Source organism: Monodon monoceros, unplaced genomic scaffold (assembly GCF_005190385.1).
Source record: "Monodon monoceros isolate NGI ecotype Baffin Bay Population unplaced genomic scaffold, NGI_Narwhal_1 Super_Scaffold_13, whole genome shotgun sequence".
In the NCBI taxonomy this organism is placed as follows: domain Eukaryota; kingdom Metazoa; phylum Chordata; class Mammalia; order Artiodactyla; family Monodontidae; genus Monodon; species Monodon monoceros.
Window position 1 is genome coordinate 35,556,437 of NW_021703769.1, and position 22,857 is coordinate 35,579,293.

Here is a 22,857-nt window from a genome sequence, read left to right on the forward strand (position 1 = left end):
AAATAAAGAGCAGGGCTTCCCTGGTGGCACAGTGGTTGAGAGTCCACCTGCCGATGCAGGGAGCACGGGTTCGTGCCCCGGTCTGGGAAGATCCCACATGCCACGGAGCGGCTGGGCCCGTGAGCCATGGCCTCTGAGCCTGCGCGTCCGGAGCCTGTGCTCCGCAACGGGAGAGGCCACAACAGTGAGAGGCCCGCGTACCGAAAAAAAAAAAAATAATAATAATAATAATAATAAATAAAGAGCCACCCAACAGATACTTTGAAGTTATAGAACCTCAGACTTTTGGCATGCCCACTTATGCCTGAGTGACCCAAGTCCTTGTATCTGGACACCAGATCTTATCTGCCTTCATTGGTGTCCTGCCCAGATCCCTTTCTGTTGCTGGTGTTCACCCATCCGCCAGCTGCTGGGAGGGTTAGGTCACTAAGGGCTCACACCTGCCTGCTTCTCCAGAGAATTGCCCTCTGCCTCCCAGGAGTCACCGAGCCTGAGAGATCAGAGTCCTCCATTGGCGTCTCTGCGGGATTGGTTCCAAGAACCCTGCTGACACCAGAATCCACCGATGCGAGTGACTAAGAGTTGACCCTTCGTGTCCACGGATACAGAACCCATGGATAAGGAGGGCTGACCCTAGACTCCTCCCTTCTTCTGGAAGGAAGCCCACGGCCAATGACAGGCTGAGACAGTATACAAGAGGCCAGCCTCCTTGCCACCAAGCCTGGTGCAAATCACACTCCAGAGCTCCCTGTGGCGTCAGGACAAAGCTCCAGCTGAGAGCACAGCTTTGTATAATTTCCTCCCTGCCTGTCTGCTTCCCTCACTCCTATGGTCCTGAAACCATCCCCTTAAAAGTAGTCACGTGTGCTTCTAGGAAGCTTGACTTAAGACAGAAACTTTACCAAAGCATCATGTTCTGCAGATTGTTAGAATGTTATTAACTGGAAACAGTGAGACTGGGAGTCAGTGGCTAAGAATAGTCCAAGCACCAGAGGACAAATATATGTTCTGGGTCTCCATGTGTCATGAACACCTGGGGAAAGCAAGGCATTTTTCACCATCAGTTTGAGTTGATGAACTTCTCTGACTGTTACAAATTAAGGGTCCAGATCCCTTTATGGAGCTGGTGTCCACCCATCCACCAGTTGCTGTGAGGATTAGGTCACTAAGGGCTCACACCTGCCTGCTTCTCCATCTTTACTTCACTACACTTAGAGCAGGAGCTGGGGCTGGGGTGGAGGGGGTCCCCACTGTCCACAAGACTAGGCTGGCTGGTGTTACCATGCATTTGCATTTCTTACCCCCTTAGTAGATTATTAAAGAACAACAATCAAGGATGAAACCAATCACCAAATAAGTGCCTACAATTTGCTTTGCTCATGCAAATTCCCAATTTTCTCATTCATCTAGGATTGCCAGATAAAATATGGGACTCTCAGTGAAATTTGAATTTCAGATAAGTAACAAATAATGTTTTAGTATAAGTATGTCCTATGCAATATTTGGAACATACTTGTAGTAAAAATTTATTTGTTGTTTATCTGAAATTCAGATCTAACAGAGTCCTATATTTTTGTTTGCTAAATCTGACAACAGTAAATTCATCTCACAGTGTGTAATTGTCTCTGGTTTTCCGAATAAATGTTCTGTGTTTGAATGAACTTTCTTTTAAAGTTCTTAACCAGATTGAAGCTATTTCTCCCGAGAAACATTAAAACAGTTGTTACTGTTGTTTTCCAGCTGGATGAAATTGGCATTTATGACCAACACAAATGGGAAAATTCCAGTTAGGAGGTAAGTCAGTTATTCTTGTCTGCTCTGCACAGCCTGGGTCAGCCCTTGTGATACCAGCCCACAGAGAGAGCCCCCCACAAGGACTTGTTAATTTCTTTAACTAAAGATATTTCTGGAAGCTTAGTTTGAATCACATCATCAAGTGCTATCTTCAGTTTGTAAAAATCACTTATGGACGTAAAGTTGCATTTTTCCTCGGAACGGGTAGCATTAACTCTGATAAATTAAAGAACATCTGAAAATGTAGCAGTATTTTTTAATCTTCAGCTAAGTGGGTTTTCAGGATTCAGGTATCTTTCACCTACTTGCCCTGAACAACCTTTAACTAAAATTAAAGAAGTTTATATTGTGCACCTACAGAGGAAGTGTATGGACGTGTCTTAGGATGTGTGATGCCTCTAGACAGTGCATCTCATTCTGAGCTTTGCTGGTCCTGTCGCTTCCCTCCTTACCCTGCCCAAGGTAACAGAGACAAGGGAGAAAATGGAAGGAAAGCCTGGGTAGAGTCAAGAATGAAGAGAAGATGAACCAGAAACGGCCTTCACACCTGTGCTTCAGTACTTAAGCTGATGTGTTTCACCCTCTGAGGATTTCTCACTCTCCCCTTTTTTCTGCCTCTCCACTCCTTCCGGCGTTAGGGTCATAGTCTGTGGGTCCAGTTGGAAGCTCTTGTGACAATAGTGTTGGGAATTCTTTACCCAGCTCCCCAAGTATTTTTTTTTGTTGGTGTTTGTGTAAGCATTTCATGAAAATTCCAGAAGCTGAACTGGGCCCCAGAGCATCTGCTGTCCACATAAAGCCAGGGGTATATTGGGATTCAGGAACCTGAATTAAACATGAGTTCCCCAGATACCGACCCACTCTTATAGAATTCTCCCGACTTGCATTCAAGTTGACCTCTTCCTGGACACTTTAGCAAAGAAGCCAACGACAAATAACAGACAAAACCCAGAACTACTGGGTGGAGTCATGTCTTAGAACTGCTCTATCTTTCAGAGATGAGGTGGACAGGTCACCAGCTGCACAGCATTTGAGGGAATGCACTGGAGCCGAGACCCACAGATTACACTCAGCCATTTCTGCCTCTCCTTTCCCTCTGTCTCTGCCTAGACTTGAAGCTTCAATTCTGCATCCCTCTGAGAGTATCTCCATACTCCCTGAATGTCATTCTTTTCACATGTGTCAGAACTATCCTAGAGGTCATCATTTTCCTTAACTCCATGTATTGTAACATTCATGGACTAAGGTATCCATGTGACACAACTGATGTATCAATGGGCAAATGAAAAGCATACACATCATAAAGAAGACCATGGCAGTATTCTTTTTATTTAACCTTTTATTGAGGGCTTCCAGGGTTATCGACCTCATGCATCTGTTGTGGTCTTTACAAATCTACATGTAGGATTCTCTGCTTTTTATTTAATAACTTATTAGCAAGTCAATTTTGCATTTACTTTAGAAGTTTAAAAAAAGCCCCACTAGCACCCTTGACTGATCGTTGTTGGCAAAGGCACTTTACACTGATCCTTATTTTATTTAAAACCCTTTGCTCTGTTGAGAATAGCAGGACAATTATTTTAATGTATCTCAGCATCCTACAGCTATTACCAAATATATAGTGCATTTTAATTTAAAAATCAGTATTGAAGTAATAAGTCCAAACTTAGCACAGATAGCAGTGTGAAGACCAAAAATGTAGGTTGGATCAGTTTTTACATAAATTGCTCTCCTGATTTTTCTCCCAAGATAAGTTTCAGGAAATGGACAAAATAGAAACACATAGATTGTAATCAAAGCACTCCTAATGAGCAGTTCTGGTGTCATCTGTACACATCCTATGAATCAAACCATTGTTACACAAGCTTGGAAGCCTTTGCTGATTCCAAAGATCTTTGTGCAGCATGTTCACATACAAAATTATTACCCCGTTTTTTGTAGAAATAGCCTAGATATTTTGTCTTCTTCTTTAGCTTTCTCTGACATGAACTTTTTGGTGCCTGACAGCATTAACAGGTGTTTGACACAAGACATCTGTGATCCGGGGGCAGTTTGTCAGAGTTGATGGAAAATTGATACCAAGCCAGCAAAAAGCGGATAATTCTTTATGTGGATGGGCTGCCAAGGGCGAGATGGAAATTGTTCTGAATGTTTTAATGGATATGAAGAGTAAACACTTTAAAATGTCATTTCATCACTATCATTCTGGAGTTTTTAAAATGGAAACTATTAGTGTATTGTGTGTGTAATATTAGAGGGGATCTGGCTTCAGGGTCATTAGATCAGCTTGAGAGTGGCCCCTCCTTGTGAGCTGTAACCAAAATTTAATGTCCAGGAAGCTGCAGGAAGGATAAGGGAGGAAAGTCTTTACCTCCCTCTTCTCTTTTCTTTCCTTGTACATCATGTTATGCAGTCTGCCTTTCTCCCAAACTTACAAACTCACACTTAGTTTGCCTATCCACTCAGACCAAAGCTTTGAAGGTCACTCTTTTGATCACTCTTTTTTCTTTTTCTTTTTCTTTTTTTTTTTTTTTGCCATTTCCCATTCCTTGTAACACGGAGTTGGAACCAACAGCTATGAGTAGAAGGAGTCCCAAGGGAGAAGATGTATTAAGAGGGCTAAGACCTCAGGGGTGGTCATAGCAGCCCAACTCCCTCATAATCCATCCACATCCTGAAGGCCCAGCCTGCCTACGATGAGGGTCTGGTTCTGCAGGGGGCTTCATTTCATGAACACTCCTTGACTGTTTCAGAAGATGGTATTAAAACCATTGGATAGATTGTAGACCCTTTGAGGGCAGAGTGAGACTCCCTGAGTTTCTAGGGTCATTGCTGTCTTGGTTGCCTGTAAGGTCTGCTGGAACAGGGAATTTAATCAGATGGACTGGGTACCGCTTAAGGGTATTTGCTTTTCTAGCATTTCCTTTCAGGTAGGTAGTGTGTTTTGCTTCAAGAGAAACTCTGAGCACCTGTAGCTACGAAGCACTAAGCTGTACTCTTTGGGGCTGTGTATAAAGGGTTGAATAAATTGCAATCCCTTATACACACTCTACATGCCCATGAAACGCCTTCGATGGTGTCTGAAATGCCCCCAGCCTGTGATAAGTGTGTTTATTTCTCTCAGGACCCTGGTTAAATGCTGGGCCTCCAGTGCAACTGGAAACTCAGAGAATTCACCTTTGCACCACAACCCACTCGCCCCTAAGCCGAATCCATTTTGAGGCCCAAGAATGACTCTGAAAGCTGCCTGGAGAGAAGGCAATAAAGGAGCCCCATCCCCCCTCCTCCCCACCTCCAGGGAAATGGTCTCTTCCACTTCCCTGCTCCTATTTTCTCTTAGAATGAGGGGAGCAAATCTGTGTTGAGGTTGCCCAGCCCGAGCCCCCTCGTGAAAAGATGGGCCTGAGAACGAGCTCTTCTGACCATCATACCGCCTCTTGCCTTTATTTGTTTATTTATTTTGGCCCCTCGGCAGGTGGGATCTTAGTGCCCTGACCAGGGATCAAAGCCATGCCCCCTGCAGTGGAAGCATGGAGTCCTAACGATTGGACTGCCAGGGAAGTCCCACCTCTTGCCTTTATTATCTTCTGTCATGTCTCTGGGCTCTGATTTTGCCCTCACTGATATATTCCCATGTGGATTTCCCTCCTTCCTGCCCCTGGGCACCCTATTTTCTCCTTCTCTCAGTTCCTCTATCTCCCACAAATGCTTGGACAGACTACTCCCAAAAGATGTCCTTGTTCTGCTTCCTATTTCTTGGCATTTCCCCAAGCCCCAGCCAAGATTCTACTCCTATGAACTCTCCCTTTCCTCCCCACTCCACCCCCTCCCCAACACCAGGTTGTTTCACCAGAAAGGCTCAGGCCCTACACCTGCTACATTCATGACCACGTTCATCAGTTTTCATCTCCTTTATGAGGCCTGTTGAAACCTAACAGAAGCTCGAGTTAGCTGAGATTCCCCTGAGATTGCTAGGCAGAGAGTTTCCTCCTGGTTACAGGTGCCAGACATCCCAAATCCTGCTGGAACCTGCAGCTCTCACATTAACACATACATACTCTATTTCAAAAAAAGACACACTGAATAGCCACTTTCCCCTATTATAAAGAGCAGATAAAGTGCTTCTCAACTCAGTCCAATGTATGAAAATTCCACGAACTCTAGAGAAGTGGGAAAATGTGGGCATAGCACCCTTGACCCTAGAAACTGGTTTACTTAATGTCATACGTATATGCTGTACCATGTCTGCAGATTTGTTAAAGAGAATTCATAGGCCTCCCTATATTTGAATACAACTGTCTCAAACATTCTTAAAACTGTACTTCTTGAAGTATTCTTAGACCACGTATGAAACAATAAAGCTTTGAATAAACACATAGCAATTCGCTTACCTACAGCTAGTTCTTCCCAATCTCTTCTGGGAAGTTGTACTCTGCAGTTGAAGTGGTGCTTTCTCCCACTCATCAAGATTAAACGGCGGTCACTGCTTACATTGGGAACTTGCCTTCCACTTAACGCGAACGGTGGAGTGCACGACAAGGTTGGGCATGGGAGGTGCTGTTACAGATCCTCCTGTACTCACAGGGAAGGCGGTCCAAAGCCAAGCTTCACAGATGAGAGTAAGCTCTGTCTTCCAGCGGAGGCTGGACTTCTGATTTAGACTTTAAGTTATTATGGTGATAAATCACCTGTGCCTCCATTCGGGGAGTGAATGAAGGCTCTTCGGGTGGCCAAGACATGGCTCAGAGTCAAGTATGGATTCCAGGGTCCAAGTCCTCTCCTCAATAGTGTTTGTTCTGAGTGTCACCAATTCATTTATCAGGAGTCTCTCTCTACTTTTATCATCATCAGGAAATATGCTCCTTAAGGTTTTATCCATCTTACTAGCCTTGATGAACACAGTACTGATTCAAAGGCACCACCATTATTCAAAAATATTGTGTCTCAGGGGAATGCCAAGATTCTGCTGAAACATTGAATAATTGTTCCCCTGCCTCCCCTCTCCCTGACACCTGTCACTTTCATAATAAAGTCCCCAATCCTTGAGGCAGCTGACATGTCAGAGTAGCTAAAGGGTGCTTAGCTCAAAAAAAAAAAAAAAATATATATATATATATATATATGTCTGATAATGCATGTCAGCTGTAGTATGAAACCAGGTAATGGCGATCACAGGCACATGCTGTGTGCTAAGGGACCTCCTTCCTTTCCCCAAGTCAAGATATTGTCACCATGAGGTTCTATTCTAGACATGCTGTTCCATCTGCCACATTCCTTTTTCCTAAGAAAGCAGTTTGATAGGATCGGAATTTATTATTGTGATTGTCCAATGGTCTGTATCCCTGGTGCATCTTACATTCACAAGTAGAGAGAGACCACCTGTCTTAGAATCAAGTCACCACACTGGCACAGCCAGCTCTGGTAACCAGAGAGACATTGCAGGAGCTAGTTTGGGAAGTGAAAAATACCTAAAAATGAAAAGTAATTTTATTTTCCTTTTGCTTCTCCCCTATCCCACCATCCCTAGTTTTAATGGGATCTTTGCATCAGAGAAAACAGAATTAATAGTAACCTTATTTCTTTTTCTTTTCTGCCCTAGTATTACCAGAACCTTTGCATCGGGGAAGACAGAAAAGGTGATCTTTCAAGCACTCAAGGAGCTAGGTCTTCCCAGTGGAAAGGTATTCATTAATAATGTTTCTAAAACCACTTTGTGTATTTATGTTCTCATGTAATAAACAAGACTGTATTAAACTGATTCAGTTAGATTCAGAATTAGATTCAGTCACACATAGTACAGTCAATTTTTCCTTTATTCTCTTTCCTTCTATCCTTCCTTCCTTTTGTTTTCTGGGCATTTTAACCTAAACGTTTTAGTATTCAAATAGTGTACTTCCAAATGTTGTTGTCAACTTTATTAAGAAAAGGAAATGACAGCCAGGCTGCTCTTTCACACAGCTTATGGAAAACTTATTTTACAGAAATCCATCAACATTGCCTGGACCATGTATAATGTCAGCATGAAAAATGGCTCATAAATTCAGTTCTTCAGGATGGCTGTGCGATATTTTATGAAGCACCTCTCCCCAGACATACCATTTGTGTTTGTGGCCCTTTGGATTTAAAATAATTGCAATTAACGTGTTAACTGCAAGAAAGATTTAAGCCTGTTGCTGCCTTAACAAATCCGATTTGAAATATGAAGTTCTGTATGAAGAGTAAACTCTTATAGCATCCCCTTCATGTGGTCTTGTGAAAATTCACAAAATAAGCATAAGAAAACATTGGGCTTGATATCATCATCCTTTAGGCAGGCACTTGCTTTTCTCCTTCAAGGAGAGAAGGAAAAAATGTTTCTTTGTATTTGTTCTATGGAGTGTCTCCCAGAGCAAGCCCAGCTGTGGCCAGTGTTTGAACATGCAAACCATGGATGAATGGTAACTAGAAATGCTCATTTTCATGTGCCACGTTCTAGAGGACTGGCCAATGGCTGGACCTCCTGGCCTCTATCAGCAAGAATCAGAGATGAAGGCCCTGGAATTCCAAGTGTCATCACTTTGCTTCATGAACCTGTAGATTCTGTAGATCCTCCAAGGAGAGAAAAATGTGCCCTGATTTATGACACGCTTCTATTCTTTCCAGAATGATGAAATTGAACCTGCAGCATTTACTTATGAAAAGTTCTATGAACTGACACAAAAGATTTGTCCTCGGACAGATATAGAGGATCTTTTTAAAAAAATGTAAGTTCCATTTATGAGAAAGTGTCACATCAATGTTATCTTTGTATTTTTAGATTTCAAAAACATTTTTGTCCTAATATTTTCAAATAGTATGTTGATAGTATCTAGGAATATCTAGTCAGGGTTACATTTTCACCCCTTAGTTTATTTGGTGTAAAAGTTTGCTCTGATTTTTTGAGAAACTTTTACGTAAGTTATTTGTAGCACCTGGAACTTCCCCCCTCCCCTCCCTGCATTGGCTTTACTAACTACCTACAATGTTAACTTGCTCCTTTAGGTATTAACCCGTTATGTGAACTAACAAGATTCGATTTGGAATGTTATTATGTTGTTGAAAAGTCCATTCATTCCAATTATTTCAAATGGATGACTTACATGTTGTTTTTATAATAATGCCTGTGGATAATGCAAAAGAGGGATTGCAGACATTTTCTGTAAGCTAGTGGGAATGATTTCTTTCCTTTGTTGTTGTTGTTGGGTTATTTTTTTCCCCCCTAACAAACAGTCTCTGGCCATTTTAAGAGTTCACCACTACTTCAGGGTTAGAAAATAAGTGTAGAATTATCATCAACAAATGTCAACATGTAAATCGTACCTCCTGTAGCATCATATACCAAAACTTACTTTTTCTAATAAATTTCTTTTCAGCAATGGAGACAAAACTGATTATTTAACGGTAGACCAATTAGTGAGCTTTCTAAATGAAGTAAGCTTTTTCATACATTAACTCCATCAGTCTGTGTGCAGTGGCTTGCCCTCCTCCAGCATCCTCATTGCATGCCTGCATCCTACACCTTCATTCGCTTTGCTTCTGACCTGCTGATCTTTCCATGATGGCTTTACCAGGTGCAAAAATCAACTGCTGCCTTCGTGTGTCCATGCACTTCCTCATTGGCTTTGCACACTGCTTTTTTGCTGGTTTCTTGCTGTGATGTGTAGCTCCGGTTCTGTGTGTGCGTGTGAATTTGATAATATATTCATTTAATTAAATGTGTCTATGTTTTTGCAAGGTGATATTTAAGGTACTTATTTTTTTCTATTTACTTATAAGAAATAGAAAGAGAATGGGTTGAGTTTACCACACTGTAGTTGGATTCTCCATTGCTAACTTTTCCTCATACCTTTGCATGGACTAGAAAAGCTTTATTTTTGTCTTTTAATGGATTGCATGTAAGAAAAATATGTAGGTTCGAATAGAATATTTGGACAACAAGCACAACATGGAGTTCCTGGGTGAAAATATAGTGCATATTAGGCCAATGAGATGGCAGGTTAAATTTTTCCTTTTTATTTTTATAACAAGCTCAGAGCTAATTTTAGAACATGATTCACTTAACAACCAAAACTGATTGACAAAATTTGCTTAAGCCCAAGAGAAAGATATTTCAGAACACGTAAAGGTTGCGGTTTTTATTATAACTAAAATTAACTTCTTTTTTCCTCTGCACGTTCAAAAAAGTGTTTTCTCTTCAGTGAAACCCATTGAAGCTCTTGTTAATCCAAAAAGGGAAACTCGCTTTTTGTCTAACAAACACATTAATACTAAGAAGACTTTAAGTGAGGAATGGACAGTATATTTTTGTTTCAAAATGATTGATGTTAGCCATTATACCTTATAAAAAGAAAATGTTAGGAAAGGCAGTATCATGCCAGATATGAGGTATTGCCTCAAGAAAAAACCACAGGTAGGCTGTGATTTGCCAGTTTGCAGACACAGATCACATCTTTGCCAAAGGGCTTCTCTTTTCTTTCCCTGTCAGGGCTCAGTAGCTCCCAATCTGTAGGGTTGCACTTGAGAAGCTATGGTAAACAGAGCCTAGAAGCACCGATGCAGGAGATAAAAGTTCCCCCATATAGCAGTGCAGATGCCTCCACTTTTAAATAATCCTTTCAGTACATTGCAATATTTATTTTACTTGAAAACATTTCAAGTTTTTCACTCCACTAGTTTTTGGTCATGTGAATACTACGTTCATAATCTTTACCCAGATATTATCCACATTCTTACGCCACCGTTGCTTGGAAGTTAAGTTGCCTTGCTTTGCCTCCTTAACCCTTTCCCCATCTTCTGCTTCTTTTAAAAAATGTATTGTGTTATCTCCCTCAGCTTCTTCATGTACTTTGGGTCATTGGTCACCTTACGTTTTGGTGAGACGAGCAAAAATCTTGCTTTCTACTAAAGAGGGAAGACGCTTTAGTGGAGAGAAGATGTACCACCTCATCAGTTCGCCTAGAAAAAGGCCTCTTGGGTGCTCTGGGATGAAGCTGGTACCCAGCCATCTATTAAACATGACAGAGACTTAATATGCATTCTACTGTTCAAATGAGGAAACAGTTCTGAAGTCCTCAGAATAGGTGCTGCATTCATGGGTGCTTATCTCACGCCTTTCCTTTTATGGGTGGTTTCTGTAGACCTACCCGATAACTACTCTTGTTCTTATGAGTCTTGGACAAAAAATTTAATTTTTAAAAGGTATGATCACCCACACTTTCTGGCTCTGACATCCAAATTCTTTCTCAAAATACTTACTCTTTGGTAAGCTTTTATCTATCACTATTACACTGGCCAATAGTGTTCATTTACTTATGTTTCCTTCTGTTTGGCTTCTCATTAACAGTAAGGTGGCACCTTTAATTTGGGGGGGTGGGACTCATGGAATCAGTGTGATTCTAGATTTCTTTAGGTCACAGAAACTACAAGACAGTCCAGGAAAGTATACAGCCTTTATTTTTAATCAAAGTGTCTGCCCTGAATCTCTTCCTTTTCTGTCCTAGTGAACTCAGCTGGAAGAACTAGACAGAAATCTGAATGTCTCCTTGAAGAAGGCTGTCAAACTTAGAGAACGTTCTGCCACCGCCTTGCACCCTCCCTTTTGAGTCCTACCATTGTCCCTCGCATTGCTCCAAAGTCGAAAGCACCCCTTGGGCAGAGCACCGTCAAAACCCATAATGAAAGGGGACAGAGTTCACTCAGGAAGGGAGCAGGCATTGGAACGTAAGGGTCTCTGACTTGAAAAGCTTAGACCTAAACATTTTCAAAATGCCTTAGCCACATAGTCTCAACAAGCTGGAATTCAACATTGTATTAGAAGACCTGGATCATACAATTAGACAAGAAAAACTAAATGAATCCCAGGAACACAAGAGGACAAGGCCCTATTCACTATTTGCAGATGTTGACTATGTAACCCGAATATCAAAAGCTATCAACTGAAAAACCCTTTGAACAGATAGAGAGTTCAACAAGGTAACCAAATAAGTGGTCAACAAAGAAAAATCAACACACACACATATATTAGCATTCATCAGTTAGAATAGGTAACAGGAAAAAAATGCCATCTATATTAGCAAAAGCCAGGCTACCACCCACCACCTTCCAGTTTGTAAATCCCTTTATTCCTTATATGCAATTTTCTGTTCAGGGTACTAATGTGTATCTCCAGGAATTTGGAAGGTGAGGAGAGACTATCATTTACTGCCTTGGTCGCCGTGTAGGGGTTTGTACCACCTGCTCTCTACCCATGCCATCACCACTTACTAGCTTTTCACTAGTGGCTTTAGATCTGCTCCTCATTTGCTTCTCCGTATGTCCGTGTTCATTGCTCCCCAGAGTGTGATCTGGGGACCAGCAGCATCGGCATCACCAGGGAGCTTGTTAGAAATGCAGAATCTCAGGTCCCACCCAGACCTGCTGAGCTGGAATCTGCATTTAACGTTATCTCCAGGTGATTTGTCTGCACATTAGAGTTTGTGAAGTGCTGGATTCCTCCTTGGAATGCTTAGTGTGAATGGAAAGAATGTGAGAGCAGCATAAACCTATTATTCTCCATAATGAATTTAGTCATGGAAATCCTCCACTCGGATCTAAAATTTTGCCACAGCTATGTCTCTTGGTCCCATCCAGTGGGTTGAGGGAAACTTTCTTTGCCTATATTATGGAAATAGCAAACTGGAGTCCAGGAGAGCTGGTGGGGGCCGTCAGTATGAGCTGGCACATGGTTGGATACTGCCACCAACTCAGTTCTCTATGTATCAGGGCTAATTAAAGCTTCTTGGCTTCAGTTAGTTTCACCTCTCTTTCCCTGTTCCTAATGAGGAGCTAAATTGATTTTAGTTTTGCCTTCATTCTCCATATGACTTCTTACAAAGACGACAGCAACTGAGGGCCGGCAGAATTGAGAGATGCATGAAGAGCTGGAGAAAGAGATCAAATTAAGAAAGAGAGGCAGAGATTTTAGATAATCACAACAATCAAGAATTAGCTTTATTTTCTTGTTGCTGGTAATCTTTCCACCTGCCTCACATATGTCATAGGATCACATTAGAGCTAAACCTGATTTGTTATTTTATTTTGCAGTTGAAAGAATGTAATAAAGGGCTCAAGATTGCTTTCCATTTACAATATCTTTATTCTTTTTTTTTAGGATTTTTTTTTTAATTTTATATATTTATTTATTAATTTATTATTTTTGGCTGTGTTGGGTCTTCATTTCTGTGCGAGGACTTTCTCTAGTTGCGGCAAGCGGGGGCGACTCTTCATCGCGGTGCGCGGGCCTCTCACTATCGTGGCCTCTCCTGTTGTGGAGCACAGGCTCCAGACACGCAGGCTCAGTATTTGTGGCTCACGGGCCTAGTTGCTCCGCAGCATGTGGGATCTTCCCAGACCAGGGCTCGAACCCGTGTCCCCTGCATTAGCAGGCAGATTCTCAACCACTGCGCCACCAGGGAAGCCCTCCATTTACAATATCTTTATTCTGTAATGCATGAGCAAAGAGAGAGACGGAAGTATTTGGTGCTATAAACCTTACCAATTATTCCCTTATCTTTTTATATCTCTTTTGAATATTATTTATGTCAACATCTCTCTCCCAGTGCTGCTTGGATTGAAGCCAGTTGAAGTCTTTTCTCAATAAAAGTAAGGACATAATAAAGGAGGTGTGTTCATTATCTTCTTGTTCACTTGGGCACAGTTCTGTGAACTATTTTCGGAAGCTGTTCAGTATCGTATTTTACAAAGCCCTGGACATCACGGGGTGGATGCCCTCGGTACCTTGCTACCCCAAATTCCAACTGAAAACCCATGGTCTCTCCCTCAAAGCTGTGAAGCATTTGCCCCACTGTCCTTATGTCCATGTGGAAATCCTCTGCAACCTTATTACTCTGAGATTATGTGGAAATGATCTTTCTCCTCTTTGCTTTCTCATATAAAATTATATTTTTGTGACTCAATACAACTTTTACCATTTTTTCCTTGTCTTTGGGTTATCCAGATTACACTGTGCTTCCTTTTTGAAACGTGAACATTTTCAGGAAAGTAAAAGGTTAAGGTATCTGGTGGAGCAGATGTAAAGACAAGTGAAATTTCATATTGTCTTCTCTTAATGCTTATTTGCTGCAAATGTAGAATAGGGGATTATGATACATCCATTTTATGTACTCAGTTTTCCTGGCTACTGCTTCTGATAGGGGGATGTTCTTCTAGTGAATATCATGCCCTCTGATAAATTTTGATGGGGGTTAATTGGGAGGACACCTCAAACATTTAGCATTCTTCTATCCTTTGCAGAACTTAGGTACTTTTTTTTACGGATATGCAAGTATATTGAAATGCAAACCTTTACACATTAGAGTAGTGCTTCTTAAATTTGAGCACATCAGAATCACCTGAGAAGCTTGTAAAAATACAGATTCATGGGTTCTACCCCAGAGAGTCAGGTTTGGTAAATTTGGAGTGGGGCCCAAGAATGTGCATTTCTAACAAGCTCCCAGGTGAGGGTGATGCCACTGCTGCCATCCACAGGCCACACTACAGGGGGCACCAGGTTAGAACCCACATACCTCTGTACATAAAAAGCACCTAAGAATACCTGGATTCCCTCTCTTCCTTTCCCAACTTTGCCTCTTTCTTCTTTAGCTGAGTCTCTTCTTTCTCTCACTTCTAAATTCATATGGATTTGCCCCATGATCTCCATGAGTCCAGAACACTTAACCAAAAGCATACCTTTAAATTAAAAGACTTAATTATAATAAGGAAGAAAACCTTATTAGTATAGTGGCCAACCATGAACATAACTGCAGTGGGGTCTCAAAAGGCCCTTTTCCTGCCACATCCATCTTCTTCCATGGTATTATTTACAGAGACTGAAAAAGAAAGTGCCTAGAAAATGTACTGTTTATTTGTTTGTTTTGAAAACAATGCTTTCTCACCAGAGAGCTCTGCTTGTCATTCCCTTGGGTAGGGGCTCTGGAGTTGCATGACAGCATCCATTCCCTAAACAAGATGTCTTGTAGCATGCCTTCACCTGCTTGGCGTTCCGTGGTCCACTGCACCATCTCTCTGCATACCCCAGGACTTTTCTTTGTGGTCTCAAGGCCTGTTGCTCATATAACAGTTTCTGCTCTAGCACACGCATGGATGTGAGCTTTTGTGAGCCGTAATTTCTTAGATTCCAACAGAAGCATGCTTCATTGGGATAAATTGACAAAGAGATATTGATTCCTTAGGAGTTAACACTCTTAACTCGGTGGGAGGTGGGAGCATCAGAGCAGGCTAGGCCACAAGTGCTTTAGGAAATTACATCAAGTGTTCTGTTGGCCAAAGGCATTCATTCTGTGTGCCCCACTCTTCAAATGATCATTTCAAAACAAATGGGGAAGGGAGATCCATATGAACTTTTAACAATTGTTTCTTCAATACTTTTCCAATAGTGCTTTTCAAAGTCTGTGCATATATTTGGGTAAAGAGTTGTTGCCGGTGTCCTACGTACTGACCAAGTTTTGCTCACATCTGCTTATATGCCATTATTCCATTGAAGTTTCCTTTATTTATTTATCTGATGGATGACCAGGGATGCAGTGTTTGGTCCTCTAATCTACCACAAACAATAAGGAAGTTTAATAGACCCACTACCTCTAGGTACAGAAAGATAGTCAGATAGACACACACACACGATTGTAGCTGAGTCAGTTAGTAAGTTGGACTTTTTTCATCACTGCTGTAAAGTTAGGATGACAGAACTGCAGAAATAGCTTTGCTCCTGGTGCCTCATATAACATAGCACCAGGAGCCTATAGGTGCTGATTTGAAAAGAATGACATCACCAACCTCCAAATTATTTATGTACTTTCTGCCCAGAGAATTTCCTCGGGGCAAACCAAGTTAGATTTCATAGTGAAATAGAATTGCTGAACTACTGATATTTAAACACAAATTTTCATATTGTTTAGAGCTTGTAAATATCCTTGTGCTGATTAATTTTCAACTATTACAATGGATTCATTTTGATAAATATTGATTCAAGAGAATGAAGTTTACAGTTCCCAAGAAATCTTTTATTCATGTAGAAAGACATAATGAAAATAAAATGATATTTGCCTGTCTAACTTTAGGGTTTTGGAGGGGTTTTTTGTTATTGTTGTTTTTGGTTTGGCATTTAAATGGGCATGTTATATATTTGGGGTTTTTTTGAATTTTTGCTTTTGTTTATCCTTTTTTTTTTTTTTAAAGATTTTTGATCTCACTTTTTATAAGCACTTATGCCAAATGTCTTGCCTGTGGTATGCCAATGCCATACCGTTTTCTCTGTCCGTCAACTTTTGAAGAAAGAAAGTATCTTCTGTTTTCTCTGTCATCAGTTCAGTGAGGGGAACCAATAAAATACTACTACCAAATTTGGACGTTTCTGAAGTCTATTTTAGGAAGAAAGGCAGGAAAATAGTGAAATCTTCTCTTTGTAACTGTAAACATGATATTCTAGATATATCTTATGTTAGAAATTACATACTTTAGTGATGTGTACTGGCCCAAGGGTGAATGTCAGCCTAAATGGAGTTATTTTCTCATCATAGCATCAACGAGATCCTCGATTGAATGAAATTTTATTCCCATTTTATGATACTAAAAGGGCAATGCAGATCATTGAGATGTATGAGCCTGATGAAGACTTGAAGAAAAAAGGTAAGAAAAGTGTAAACAGAGAGAATTTTTCTTTGTTTAAAAAAATCAAGGACATATGCAACTTTTAAAGTCCTTGAATTTTTAGTTAAAGGTATCTTTAAATGCTTTGGGGCTCTCTAGAGGCAAGGATTGATAACTGACTGATTTTTTTTTTCCTTGCTCTAAGTATAAATTTTACCTTATACCAAAATTTGTTCATGCTGCCTGAAGTGTAATGATAAATTTATTATTAAACTATAGTGATATTTTCCCCATGTACTTTCTTATCTTTAGTATTGCATAGTGCTTAAAATGTAAAAATGCCAATTATAGTCTCTGTTCGCCATCTATGAAAACAATGGCATTTGCTATCAAAATTGACACCTTCTTCTTCTCCCTTTAGTTTTGCAAGCTAACTAAATTTAATGTGTGATTTAGAGTCTTTTTACTCATCATTTGACCTCTGGTATGGAAGATAAATGCAATTGACATGAAATTAAATAGGAATCAAGTTAGCAAATTGTTGGGGTTTTTGAGCATTTGCCTCTTTCAATGAAACTTTGGAAACAACGTGTTGTTCATTCCAACATTTAACAAAGGAAAGGTATGGAGAGGAAAGTTAAGATTGGTTCTATAGCCATGAGAAACACCTGCAAAGGATGGGAGCGATGATGCTGATAGAGTATCTCCAGGGAGTGCCAGGAGATACCTGATCTGGAGTCTCTGGCCTTATGTCTCAGTGGAGAGTGAAGGGAGATCTAGGTTAAGTTCTTTCTGTCCCATCTGCCCATGAGTATCATGGCCTCAGTTTTCTCCTCTTTAGAATAGAGGTTCTTATTTTTTTGTACCTCAGTGAGTGTGGCTGAAAGATTTATACGTTCTCTGGACCCACATAGAACCCATTTATATGCATGCCTGGCCCACCATACCATGTGGCCTTACCCCTGATATTTTTCCAAGCCCAACAGAGTTTTCCCTTGGTTATAGTCATACATTTACACTTTTCTACTAGGGTCTCAAATATCTATTTTCAGAAAGACTGCTTCATTACTTACCTCTTTATCAATATCCTGAGTATCATAATTAAGTTCACATGGCATGTGATTTAAGTGAAGGGAGGAGTGGCTTGGCAGAAAATCTAGTACTTTGCAGTGGTGGGAGGTGATGTGATTTTTGTTGCATCCCCTGTTGCTGTGTGACCTTGAGCAAGGAACTGTATTCCTAGGCCTCAGTTTCCCTGCTTGTAAGATGGTGGGGTTCATGCAGTCATTCAGCTAGTATTTCTGTCGCCTGCTTTCAATCCTTATAGGCACAGCCAAGCACTGTGCTAGGTGCTGGGGATTCAAAATGAAATAAGGCGGTTGTAATCTACTGAAGGAGAAAGACCTATGACTCAGTAGTGCCTTGGTGGTGTGATAAATGTTATGATAGAGGTGTGTCTTATTATGTATAAGTTCCTCCCAGGTCCTAAAAGTCTATGAAATTACCACTGACACATCTAAAAAGCATAGCTTCACCATTTCACATATGACAGAAATGTTAAAGTCTGTCATCATCAAGTATGGGTGAGAATGTGGTGCCAAAGGCATTCTTATCAACTATGCTGAGTGTGTAAATGGGTACAAACAACCACCTTGATGAATATTTTGTCAATAATAAAGTGGAAAATATGCCTCTCCTACAGCCCAGCCTCTTTACTTCCAAGTATGTACCCTAGAGAATGTCCCATGTCTTTCCCGAGTCTGGTGTCAGAGTGGCCCTGCTCAGTCCTCAGATCTCTGCTCCTTCTATCCTCACTCCTTGAATGAGCTCATCCAAGCCAATGGCTTTAAGTTTCTTCTATACACACATGACTTTCAGATTAAACTCTCCACTCCTAATCTGTCTCTTAAACTACAGACCTGTATAGTAAACCTCTCCATTTGGATGCTGAGTGGACATTTCAAATATATATATATATATATATATATATATATATATGTATATACACACACACATAATATGTTTTGATTGTCCCCATCCACAGCCTAGAAAATGGTACCATCACTCACCCAGCTTTTCATGCCAAAACTCTTGGTATCATCCTTGACTTGTTTATTCTTTCACATCATCTCTGATCCATCAACAAAACCTGCAAGATCTATCCTGAAAATAAATCACTTCTCACCGTCTCCACACTTACTGGACTATCGGATCCTACATCATCTCTCCCTAGATGAGGCCAGCTGACTTCTAGCTAGCCTTCTTCTTTCCTCAATGCCCTACGATTTATGTACCACACAGCAGCCATAGTAAACCTTTTAAAATCAAATCTAATTATGTTCTTCCACTCTTCAAAATGCTCCAAAGACTTCCCAGCACACTCAGAATAAGATCCAAAGTACTTAGTGAAGACTAAAGTCCAACCGATGTAGATTTGGATTTGGATTCTTCATTTCTAGCTACTTTCCCCTCCATCACATGGTCTCTGCACTTGCTGACCTTTCTGTCTAGGATGGGGCAGCCCTAGGGGTGCATGGGGCTTGCTCCCCATGCATGAATGTGACCTCGTCAGAAGGACTTTTGCTGGCCACATAGCAAACACAGCATCCTGGTCATTCTTGATTGCTTTCCTACCCTGATTTCTGTTTCCTTCTAGCATTTTCATAACATTATATTTATTTTTTAATTTATTTGTTCTCTCACCCATAGTATATGAGTTTCATGAAGGTAGGGCTTGTCTGTTTCTTCTATCCTGCATCTATCACAGTGCCTGGGAAAGTATAAATGTATGTGTCCAAGGAGATAGACACACAAATTTTTACTGCAGTTTGTTTAGTTATAAATAGAAATGACCTAAATATCCATCAACAGAATGATGGATAATGAATTGTGGTATATTCACATATGGACTACTTTACACTCTACACACTGCATACTTCTACTATACATTACTCAGTGAAAAATAAATGAACAAGAGCTATTTATATTAACTAGATAAGTCACAAGAAAACAGAAAAAATGGCAAGCTGCAAATGCAAATAATGGGGTAACTTTTATATAAATTTTAAAATAGTCAAAACTACCTACTTTTTGAGTAAATGCATATAAAGTTACAGAACCACTTTGGGAATGTTAAACACAAAAACTAGATTATTGGCTGTCTACCTAGGAATAAAAAGATGGAATTGAATGGAGTTGAGGTGGGGCACACAGGGTGCTTCATGGGCATCTGTAATTATGCATTTCTCTAAAAAATGTAAAGCAAATAAAGGAAAAGGTTAAGATCTAACAAGGCTGTGGTATAGCTGTTTATCCTGCTATTATCTGTACTTTTCTGTAAGCTTGAAACCAGCTTGTAACTTGGAAATGCTTAAGTAAATGCAAGAAGCTGAAGCTGTTGATGGCTGACAGGGTAGGAGAAGATGCAGAAATATTGACACCGGCCCTGTCCCATGTCACAAAGGTGTGACTGAGATGATGAGTGGTGGCTCTTGGGATCACGTTTCAATGACCACTGAATACTCATCTCACTGGTCCCATATCCTATTTTTTAGATGAAATAGGAAAATGGAATTATTTGAATCCAGAGAGGCCACTCATCCCTTCTCCAGTCTGGCTCCTGGTGCTGCACTTTTGAACTTAGGGAACTGATTGTTTTGCCATCATGGATGTGAAAGCAGATGCCTCCTATTTGTGGAAAGCATTAGATTACTTATGCAACGCGGGTACTTCGTTCAAGTTCTGAAAGACGAAAGTTCTTGGGAAAGAGACTATGAAGAAGTTTTTACTCCTCCTGTTTAAGTTGCCTCAAATGTCATAAATAAAACATGAGATGTGTATCTTCAGAGCCATAAGTCTACCATGATATTCCTTTTCCCCCCAGGCCAAATATCAAGTGATGGGTTTTGCAGATACCTGATGTCAGATGAAAATGCCCCAGTCTTCCTAGATCGCCTAGAGCTTTACCAAGAAATGGACCACCCTCTGGCTCACTACTTCATCAGCTCTTCCCACAACACCTATCTCACTGGCAGACAGTTTGGTGGGAAGTCTTCAGTAGAAATGTACAGACAGGTCCTCCTGGCTGGTTGCAGGTCAGAAACTCAAGACACTGTTTCTTCTTTGGATTTGATGCTCTTCAATTGAATTTAGTTTTCTCTGAAAAATAGGAAGTAGCATTCAGAGTGAAAAGGACATTTGTCTTTCTCTTTAATGGATTACGATGGCCATTTAACCTTGAGAAAGGAAAATTGGTATCTGTTCCAGAAGGTCTAGAGTCCTCCTATGGGTCAAAAGATGTTTTTCTTTTACTGTAAATTTAAAATATTCCCCCAACATTACCAAAAAGATAGCATATTTTAAGAAGTTATGCTAAGTTTCCTGTTGGTCATAAACACTTGCAAATTTAGCTTTACTTAATGTTCAAAGTTCTAAAATTTCATTCTCAGATCATAAAGATTATTTTAAATGGCTTTAATTTTACAGAAATTGGAAAATATTTGAGGTTTAAAATATGGTAAAAATGCAGAAAGTGAAAAATAAGAAATGTAGTTACATTATGATTGGTTTCTTGATTGTCGATGACCAATACTTAATTTTTCAACTCACTATTTTCTGTGTGTATGGAAATATGTTAAAGGACTTTAACTACATCACTACATCTGTTTCTGAATGCTTAAATATGAGTCACTGAAACAATGAGAACATTTTAATTTATGGCCAGAGTAACATCATCCCACCTACAAAATTTTTACAGTATTCTTTAACATCCTATAAAACCCAGCCCATATCTAAATTTTCCCAGTTGTCCTCAAATTGTCCTTTATTACAGCTTTGTCACAACTAGGATTTCATCCAGAACCTCACTGCTTGTTACATCTCTTTTCTCTCTTAATCTCCGACAGTCCCTTTTTGATGACACCAATCTGGTGCAATTTTAACCTGCATCCTCCAAAAAATAATCGTGTTACTTCCTTCATTCCATTTTCTACTTCTATAGAAAACAAATTATTCTGATGTCTTTTCATTTGTACACACACTATTTTATTGTAAAGGTTTAATATTGGTAAATCACAATGTTCCTAGATGTGTTGAACTTGACTGTTGGGATGGAAAAGGTGAGGACCAAGAACCAATAATAACTCATGGAAAAGCAATGTGCACAGATATACTTTTTAAGGTAAGTGTTTCTTTTTTTTTTATTGAAGTATAGTTGATTTACAATGTTGTATTCATTTCTGCTGTACAGCAAAGTGATCAGTTATACATATATATACATATTCTTTTTCATATTCTTTTGTATTATGTTTTATTATAGGATATTAAATATAGTTCCCTATGCCATACAGTAGGACCTTGTTTATTTTATATATAGTAGTTTATATCTGCTAGTTCCAACCTCCTAATTTATCCCTTCCCACCCCCTTTCCCCTTTGGTAACTGTTAGGAACAGACTCACAGACATAGAAAAACTGTTTCATAAATAAGTTCATTTGTGTCATATTTTAGATTCCACATATAAGTGATATCATATGGTATTTGTCTTGCTCTTTCTGACCTACTTCATTCAGTATGATAATCTCTAGGTCCATCCATGTTGCTGCAAGTGGTGTGATTTCATTCTTTTTTATGGCTGAGTAGTATTCCATTGTGTATATATGTACCACATCTTCTTTATCCATTTCTCTGTCGATGGACATTTAGGTTGCTTCCACGTCTTGGTTATTGTTAATAGTGCTGCTATGAACATTGGGGTGTATGTATCTTTTTGAATTGGAATTTTTTCCAGATATATACCCAGGAGTGATATTGCTGGATAATATGGTAGCTCTATTTTTAGCTTTTTAAGGGAACTCCATACTGTTTTCCATAGTGACTGCACCAATTTACATTCCCAACCACAGTGTAGGAGGGTTCCAAGGTAAGTTTTAAAACTACCTCACCATTGCCTTTTCCAAACTATTGTGGAAACAGAGTGGAGAAAACAAATTATTCATCTTCTCAGGCATCTTACCTTTATATTCCGTTCTTCCAGTTTTTCAGAGAAAGTCAAGAAAAATGTTTTCTCTACTTAATATTTCCTTCATGCTACTTTTTCTGCTTTCAAATGGTGACGGTGCCATATAATGAGATTTCTCTGGCAGAACCTCCCTTGTTCCACTTACTTTAAAAACAGTCTTTCATTTTCTTATCTATTTTTGTGCTTACTTACTTTGCATTTTTTCTGAAGGACTTTCAAAGTGGAATAAAAAGATAAATAGAATACAGGAAATAAAATAGATTATAAATAGTGCCTATATGGGTAAGAAAGTAAGATAGTGAGATTAGAGTTTTATGAATGCTTGTCAAGAAATCCTATAAACTTTCAAGCCATACCACAAATTGGGCTCCAGACTTTTTTGA

At 39.8% G+C, this 22,857-nt stretch overlaps 1 protein-coding gene across 3 annotated transcripts in view; it reads left to right on the top strand.

Annotated features, from left to right (window-relative positions):
* PLCB4 (phospholipase C beta 4) overlaps positions 1–22,857 on the top strand; it is a 417,084-nt gene that overhangs the window by 311,492 nt on the left and 82,735 nt on the right. For all 3 annotated transcript variants that reach the window (XM_029220101.1, XM_029220098.1, XM_029220099.1), the window contains exons 8-14: positions 1,741–1,794; positions 7,394–7,475; positions 8,437–8,537; positions 9,186–9,243; positions 16,386–16,494; positions 20,339–20,549; positions 21,541–21,634. In XM_029220101.1, the coding sequence (XP_029075934.1) occupies positions 1,741–1,794; positions 7,394–7,475; positions 8,437–8,537; positions 9,186–9,243; positions 16,386–16,494; positions 20,339–20,549; positions 21,541–21,634 (709 nt within the window). The remainder of the gene's footprint in view (positions 1–1,740; positions 1,795–7,393; positions 7,476–8,436; positions 8,538–9,185; positions 9,244–16,385; positions 16,495–20,338; positions 20,550–21,540; positions 21,635–22,857) is intronic.